Here is an 8,791-nt window from a genome sequence, read left to right as displayed (position 1 = left end):
TTCTGTTGAATGCAAGAAAACAGATACCAAATGCATTGGTGCTTTATGTTGTTTTTTTTTTCTCTGTTTATTTTCAGGCTGACGAGGAAAGCAGAAGAAACCAACTGATGAGAGACATGGCCCAACTTCGATTACAGGTGAGGGAGGTCGAATGCTGATTGATTTCAGTTGTCAAGTCAAAAGGCAGTGAGATGACAAACCAGCGGTGAAATGGTTTTATTGGTGTTCATGTAATGGTTAATAACTTTCACTTTCTGTCCACAAACAAAACATCAGATTTTTATGTGGTTTTGGAGAATCATTTATAATAGTAAGAGGACCGAAGTGTCAACAGATGCTACAATTGGGATTTTTAATTGCCCATCAATATGTCGACATACGACTTAAGCTGAGTTTTTATTAAACCTTTCACATAATAAAAAAGTGGGTCTCTTCTTAGATACATTTTAAATTTTAATTTCATTAAATGGTTAAGCAATTAAACAAAATGTATGCATTTTCTGGCGAAGGTTGTTATTAAGCAAATTAATGTTTTTATCTTTTAAAAAATGCTTTCCTGGTGTTTATATTTCTAATCTTAACCCCTTTCATTAAGAGAAGCACCAAATTAAATGCTAAGAATTAATGAACCTGAATGAATGGAGATGAGTCCAACCTCGGTGGAGTCGGTGTAAATGACTGATAGCAATATAAATGTAAATACAAATTCACAGCAATAAATTTAGCCAGATGGTGTTGTGCTTTTAGCCAAGAAATGTTTATATTTGACATAAACAGCTTGAATTTGGATACATAGTCAAGAGAGAGATATTCCTCTTGATTGCAATTTGAAGACCCCCCCCCCCCCCCCCCCCCAACCCCAACCCCAAGAAATAATAATGTATTGATGAAAAATGATGTCAGGTTGTGAACAAACAAGCTGGTTGCAACAGCAGGAAGTGAATCTGATCAACAACGATAGGAAGTTCTATGAAAAGCTAAACACAAAACCTTTGTTATTATGTCATTCTTGTTAAACACAAAAAATCTGTAACACAACCCTATCCCCACTTTAAGACTATTATACACATTGGTAGAAACAAACACTCAGAAACAAGAAAAATATCTTTTATACATGGTTATTTCCACCCTATTTTGCTTTCCGCAAGTCACACCTGTAAAAGATTTTGTATTCTTAACCAATCTTAACTTTACTCTGAAATGAGGGCAAATTTTGCCAAAATAACCTCGTAGATAGTTATTCTAGATGTAGTTGTTGCAACCGTTTCCTTTTTGACATTACAGGCAGAGGTCAGTCAGCTAGAAGGTTCTTTAGAGGCCACAGACACGCCCCACTTCCCTCCCTACCTGATCCCTGACACAAGCTGTCTGTGTGATAGTCTACACCTAGTCAAGCAGCTTACTCAGAGTGGGAAAGGCATCCTGATTATTCCTATATCTGGTAAGTGATCCTGTAAAGTGGTTGAGGCATCCTATATCTGGTAAGTGATCCTGAAAAGTGGTTGAGGCATCCTATATCTGGTAAGTGATCCTGAAAAGTGGTTGAGGCATTCTTTATCTGATAAGTGATCCTGAAAAGTGGTTGAGGCATCCTATAACTGGTAAGTGATCATGGAAAGTGGTTGAGGCATCCTATAACTGGTAAGTGATTCTGAAAAGAGGTTAAGGCATCCTATATCTGGTAAGTGATCCTGAAAAGTTGTTTAGGCATCCTATATCTGGTAAGTGATCCTGAAAAGTGGTTGAGGCATCCTATATCTGGTAAGTGATCCTGTAACATTTTAAACTGGAAGGGCTTCAAGGGTATTCCCACTGATATATCTGGTTATTTATTCTGAAAAAAGGTAAAGGTATCCTAATAATTCCCATACATGTAAGTGATCCTTAAAGGTTGTAAAGGCATTGTTTTTATATATATCTCAGAACATGCTCACTTTCATATTACCTGTCAATTGCTTATATACATTATGAATTCAGTCATTGTTAAAGAATATTGTTTTGCAAGAGAAACATAACTTTTGGTTATCACTTGCAAGTAAAAACAAATCCTTGATTTTCAAAACAAAAAAGGTTGATTACTAGAAATACCCAATCTTTCCTTACAACCTCTAAACATTTTGTTTGGTTGTTCCAGTGATTGACACACTAGATTTCCTGAAGAAAGAGTCGATGGGTGCTCGGGAAGCCATCCGGTGGCTGGAAGCAGAGTTCAGGAGAGGAAACCGGTAAGTAAACCCTCGAATCGCCCACCAAACTCTGACCACAGTGTCTACTTGTGGTTACAGGGAGCGAAGTAATCCGTGTTAGTCATAACCCGATGAAATGCAACTTTGTGATAGATATGGAAGGAGACCTTCTAGGGTTGTTGGGGTTTTTTTTTTTTATTGATAGGACGATCATTTATCTTTATGAAGGCTATGAGTAAGATAAAGTTAAATACATTTGTACGGATATCAAAGATTAAAAAGAGAAAAACTATTTCACATGAGTTATTGCATGCCTTTATATGAATTGTAAGGAAATATTTCCTTTTTCTTCACAAATGGGGGCATCATATCATTTTAACAGAAATGAATTTTTGTTTAGTTAATGTATATTTAAAATATAAGATTTTTAGGAACAAATATATTGCAGATACAGGTAGAATGGTACATCTGTGTGTATGACATCTTCATTTATATGAGTTCTCTCTCTCTCTCTCTCTCTCTCTCTCTCTCTCTCTCTCTCTCTCTCTTATTTAATAATATGTGCCTAAAGCTAGGGACAACTCCATCTGAAGACCTTTACAATCAAAAGATTAAAGTTCTAGGTGTTAAGTTGAATTTTCACTCTGAGTATGCCTTGCTCATCAATAGCAGTATTGTGTTTTTTTAGGGGCCGGAGTTAGAGGAGATTATTCAGTATATGCAGGATAACACTGTGTCATTTTGCAGGATCAAAACACTGCAAAGATATAAAAATTCTGTAAAAATAGATATCTGTGTGGGATTTGAAACTATGTGAAAGGGCACGGAGTGGAGATCTAATGGTCCTGAAATGTTTCAATTTCCTCTGAGCATTCTAGATGGCATGTCTTTGGGGACTGTCGTCATTGGGGGGAAAAAAATCTCGGTGTATGAATAATTGAGCAGGCCTAGGTGATAATTTAAATGATGAAGCCTCTAACTATTTGTGACACCCCACTGCACACTTTCAAGAAAGCCCTAATTGATTTGAAACAAAAAAAAGATAATTGGTCTCTCAGCCACTTGCGAATTCAGGAGAGAGAAGGAATAAATCTATAGGGAAGAAAATCCCTTAGTCCAATCTCCCTAGGTTTTTAGAAATGTATCTCGTTTATACCTCCAAATCATTTATACCTGTAAATCGTTACACCTTTTACAAACTACCATTCATCAAATCTATGCAGAACAGGGGAAAAAAGATAACCTTTATTACTTAATATGGTTTCCATTAGGCCTGTGTAATTTGTACCTGGGGGTGATAAATGTGTCGGATACCTCAGTAGAGGCGATGGATAAATTATTTATTTATTTCTGCCTCTGACAGACCCGGCCATAATGGTTATATAGATCCTATCAGCCTTGGCCAGGGCTTTCGGTCTGTGTACTATTAGTGCAGGTTATCAAGCATTACGTGTTTATGGGGCCCAGTTTACACTGTTGCTCAAACCAGCAATTATCCTGGTGTAAAATAATGGTGTCCGTTTCTTCTGCTGCAGGTACATACGAGCTCAAAAAAGCAGCGAAAAGGTGCCTGATCACATGCCGAAAAACCTGAAGAAAAATAATCGGGATCTGTGGTGAGTGTTGGCAGACATATGATTTCTCACATGAACCCTGAATACTGTAATTGCCACTGATGAATTTCAGCGGTAACATATTATTACATTTACTCTCTTCAAATTACACATTTTTTTTCAACAAGCTCCAGACTCGCGTTTCACTCTTTTCCATATAGATGTGCATTCGTTTCATGATGGCATTTTGTCGAGTTTGAATTTAATCATACCTTACATTTGAAGATGATATCGTGTTTGAAGAATTTATTATGAAAGAGTTTAACATTTAACACTATAGGCACAGGCGCGGCCTGCATGATATTGCATACAGTTATATGGGAATATATATTTTCCTTATGCAACATTGCCATTTAATGCTACTGATGAATATGATGGTACGCTAATATAAAATGGAAGAAAGGACCTACTCTAACATTAACATCACATTTAAATCAGTATATTGAATTTGTGGAAGGTGTAAAGCTAACCAGGATAAAATAAGGCAAGTTTTTTTTATGACATTTGCAGATTTATGCTGCCAAGTTTGGGTGTTACAGGAAACCATTATAAATATTTTGCAAAAAAGATCATCTCCCGTGAACCAACTATCAAAATTTACATCCTACATGCATCTATTTTTGAACTGATAAATGAATTATGATATGATTTTCATTATTGCAAATAGCCATTGCATAAGAATTTCTGGCATTGGAAATTATATGTTCAGTACATACATGTTAACCTCCAGTATATTCCTAACAGATTGTCATTTGCATTTCAAAAAAATCATAATGCTTGACACATTACAAGAGGTGCATTCATATTGGTTCACATTGGGTTTTTTATGCTTTTCTTTTTTAAAGAAAGTATTATCATTATAAATTGCAATTCTTTATTCCTTAGTACTTTGTAAGATTATCATGGACATGAAAGACTTTTTGTTAGAACAGGCCTATTCCTTTACAGACAGTTATGTACAGTAAAACATTGATACAGCGACCTCACTTATAATGAATTCACACGAACAGCAAAGTCAGTTTTATTCTCTGAATCTTAAAATTGTATTATGATTATTTGAACTATCAGATATAAGAAATAACAGATATACTGAATTAAAAATCATTAGTTCCTGCTGCTTCGTAATACATGGTTATCAAATGGTAAACATTTTTTCCCCATAGGAGTATGTATGAGATCTTCTCCTGTGCGCGGTACTTGGCCCAGCAAGGGGAGAACATCAGCTCTGGTCACATGGTGGCCGTCTTGACCAGCAAGGACCTGGGACGAACCTCAGCCCCGCCCACATTTCAAAAGTTGCTGGCAAACTGCCATCAAGATGGTAAGAAGTGTGCAATGCATGCAGTAGTAACAATTAACACTAAGAAGGTATATTATAGGGTACGAATCAAGGTTTAAGGAGACAGTTATGGTTAAAATGGACATGGAAACTTTTAATGTGGAGCATAGATGACAAAATTTCTACATTTCAGTTTTCTGATGATTACTATAAACAACTGACTGCAGATGTGAAAGTTTGATTACTGCTTGTTCTATTGAACTTGAATTTGCAACAGGTTTATTTTACCCTATCTGCTGTTTCGAGGAAAATGTAAAACAATTAGCTGATTTTAAGAACATTAAATCATTTAAAATGGGGATCCTTTAACTATAGGCATTTGCATTCTGCTTTAAATGTAGAACTGTCTCTATTTGCCTCTGATGGTTGAAAAGTAATATTAAAAGTGCTTAAATGAGAGCAAAAAAAGAGAACATTTTCAAGCTGATTCATGCATGTTAGTTTGCGGTTGATTGATGGGCATATTGTTTTTGATAAGTTGTAAAAATTTACATGTTGGAAAGTAGCTTTTTGGTTAATTTGAGTTGTGGGGGTTTTTCCCCCAAAGGACGAAAGTGTTGTTGTTGTTGATGAATAAATAATTTTGCAGTTAATACACCAAAAAGCTTTGGGAAAACATGTACCCCATTTGTTTGATTGGCATTTGTTTAATTGCTCCTGTGGGTTTTTGGATTTTTTTTTCTAGTCCAATAAAATTGAAATTTTGCTGTTACTGCGATCATGTCTAATTTTGATTCCTAAATAGCTGCATTTTAAATTTTTTTTTTAAAAGTAGATGATAGAAAGTTTCAACAGTCACGGAAGCACTGTATAATCAAGCAATAAATATGGTAATACATGTACAGCAAAAAGAAAATTGTTTCAACAACAGGTGTGTTGTGTATGATATAAATATCGGCGGTATGTGTGCGTGTGTAAAGTAATTATAGGGTTACTGGGTGCATAACGAACATTTATTGAATGAAAAATTAATTCATTAGACTTTAGGACTGCAAATAAAAAGTACAGTTATTTCTTTTTTTATTGGAAAAGAATGCATTTGGATATACCTTTGTTTAGCAGGCTGATATGCTTATGATGTTGTGTTTAAGTAATTTTACCACTTCGTAGATGTTTTTTTTTCAGTTATAAACAAGATAGAAATATAAATTACATTGACATTATTTGTTAAAAGAGTCAAACTTTGTTATCTCAAACTAGATCTGACTGTTGAAAATCTATGAGATATTCGAGATATCGATGGTAAAATACTTAAAAAAAATTAGTGATTGTATTTTAGATATCAGTGTTTGAGAAATCGAAGTTTAACTGTAATTTTGATCATTGATTCAAGTGGATGAATAAACCTCTACTTAGCAGTGTTTACTGAATGAAATTTATTTTAAAGATAAATGATGAGGTATACAAATAGTAGAAATTGTAATATGCACTGATGTACCTGTGTTCAAATATTGCAGGCATCAGTATGGAGAAGATCTCGTCTTTTGCCAACAAGTGGTTAGACACTCTGAAGAGTAAAGGCTGAATTCAGAAACAAGGAACATGGCAGAAGCAGCCAGGATTCAGATTCAGAACGGAAAACAAATTCCCTGTGAATGAATAATATTCAACTTGTGGAAAGGATAAAGAAAAAGAAAATACACCCAATATTCTTCAGAGTTGAGTGAAAGTGTGTGTGCTGCATATTGGTAGCGTGAGGGAATAAGAATTCCTCGTTGAAGGTTTTTTTGTTTGTTTTTTAATATATAATTAAAGGTAATTCAAGTTTGCTTTAGCACAGATTCACAATTAATTATGCCGTGAACAGACCAGTACAGACAACAATGCTGTGATAACCAGAATGGTGGACGCCACCATTCGTCATAGCTATGGCTTGTGGTGTTTAAACGAGCTGAGTGTCAAACAACTTTAAAATATTTAGGCAATTATTGTGTATTGTATATATTTGTATACAGTCATTATAGTATCTATTCTAGTAGATCATATCAGAAACCAATTCTCCATTTGCTCCTTTTCTCTTTCTCTCCCTCTATCTCATTTCTAAAAAAAAAATTTAAGGAAAAGTGCAGCAATTGTCAATATAAATTATAAACTGTGTAAAAAGGTTCATAGAAACATTTTACTGGTAAATGACTTTTTGGCACCATCTTTTTTTTTATTTTGTGTAGCATTTCATTGCTTAAAAGTAACTGCTTTACTTTGTAAGGGGAAATGAAACAAACAACTTTATATGCAATCCAATTTATATTCACTGTAAAGTGAAATGGTGTTTGCACACACTGTATCATTTTACCAGCTGAATGGTGGAAAAAGGTTCTATTTAAAAATCAAATATTGCTCTGAAATTGTTAAAACTAGAAATAAGTGTGGGAGAATTTTCTTATTCAATAAAAGTGATAGTGGTTCTATTTGTGTGTTGTTTTGTTTTGCTGTTTAATGTTAATCTACACAGTCAATGTATCATTGGAGACCTACTCGGGTCTGTTTTACAGAACCATATTTGCTTAGCTCTGATAAATCGGAGCAATTTACCCCTTGAACGAAAATCATTAGCCCTGGATAAATATTTGTGTTTACAAAACTTTGAAACCGAAATCTAACCTGAGTGTTAAGGCATTTTGTATGTACATTGGCGTGTCATTTGGATTATCTTGAATACCATGAAAACGGAAGCACTGTTAAGGATTCTAGAAAATACCCCCATCTTTCGTGACCTCATTAAAGAAAAGCATCGTCTGCTACAACAAGGTTCAATTTGCCGCCATTATTCTCTAAAGGATTTTATTTTTCTATGTATCTTTGACGGCAGCCATTTTAAACGGTGGAAATTAAAGGCAAAATTAGGGTTAAATGTTTGCTACCCAAATTCATGTCAAATTGACTGTGATGTTATGCAATTTTTCCATCAGCTACTTTTTTTTGCCTGACTCTGTCGTTGTGAACGACTATAACCCGAGAGAAAAAAATATACATAAAATAATCAATGAACGAACGAAACGATCCAACAGGAGGGCGGAAAGTCCCATCTTGTCCATCATGTTTGATTGGCATTGGTATGCCTCAGTGGTTAAAGCATTAAGATCACATTATGGACATAAATCTTATCACACTACTTGAATGGCGCCTGCAGCCATTATTATCTTGCATTTCATGCCTCGGTACACGAAAATATGAATAATAATCAATCTAGATTTATCTCTTGAACCATTACTGTTTTTCTTTCTATTGTAGCAACGCGACTGCAGTGGAAATTTCTCGTATTTCATTGTTGTCAATGCATGGTTTTTTTTTCTTTCTTTCTTTTTCCCTTTCTGTCATCGATCGACTGCTTCCAAAAAAGATAGCTAAGACTCTCTTGCAGAGTCGTGTAGTGAAAAAACCCAACATCCCTGCAATGTTAATTCTGTAAGGTTCAAGACAGCTGTATTATATAGTCTTTGATGCTGTAATTTAATCTTCCTCACTGGAGATTTCTATGTAATTGGCACGTAGCATCGATCAGTGCAGGTTGGCATGTAAAGCTAACCAACCAAACCACCCAACCTTTTCTTCTTTTTGAGGGAGGGGGACTTTTTAACAAGAGCTTGGACTTTGGGTAGTTGTGTTAAACAGCAATGTGACGTATGTCTGTCTATTTCATTGTCAGCCACTCA

The 8,791-nt window shown here is 35.0% G+C and overlaps 1 protein-coding gene across 2 annotated transcripts in view; it reads left to right on the top strand.

Annotated features, from left to right (window-relative positions):
- The window catches only part of LOC105345495 (nonsense-mediated mRNA decay factor SMG5), a 32,789-nt gene extending 25,243 nt beyond the window's left edge, over positions 1 to 7,546 (top strand). For both annotated transcript variants that reach the window (XM_034461768.2, XM_034461767.2), the window contains exons 21-26: positions 78 to 137; positions 1,285 to 1,441; positions 2,135 to 2,225; positions 3,722 to 3,802; positions 4,963 to 5,120; positions 6,596 to 7,546. In XM_034461768.2, coding sequence (XP_034317659.2) covers positions 78 to 137; positions 1,285 to 1,441; positions 2,135 to 2,225; positions 3,722 to 3,802; positions 4,963 to 5,120; positions 6,596 to 6,663 — 615 coding nt within the window. In that variant the 3' untranslated portion in view covers positions 6,664 to 7,546. The remainder of the gene's footprint in view (positions 1 to 77; positions 138 to 1,284; positions 1,442 to 2,134; positions 2,226 to 3,721; positions 3,803 to 4,962; positions 5,121 to 6,595) is intronic.
- The last annotated feature ends 1,245 nt before the right edge of the window (positions 7,547 to 8,791 follow it).

Source organism: Magallana gigas, chromosome 6 (genome assembly GCF_963853765.1).
Source record: "Magallana gigas chromosome 6, xbMagGiga1.1, whole genome shotgun sequence".
NCBI lineage: Eukaryota > Metazoa > Mollusca > Bivalvia > Ostreida > Ostreidae > Magallana > Magallana gigas.
Note: the sequence above shows the minus strand (reverse complement) of the source record. Positions and strands in the feature narration are given on the sequence as shown.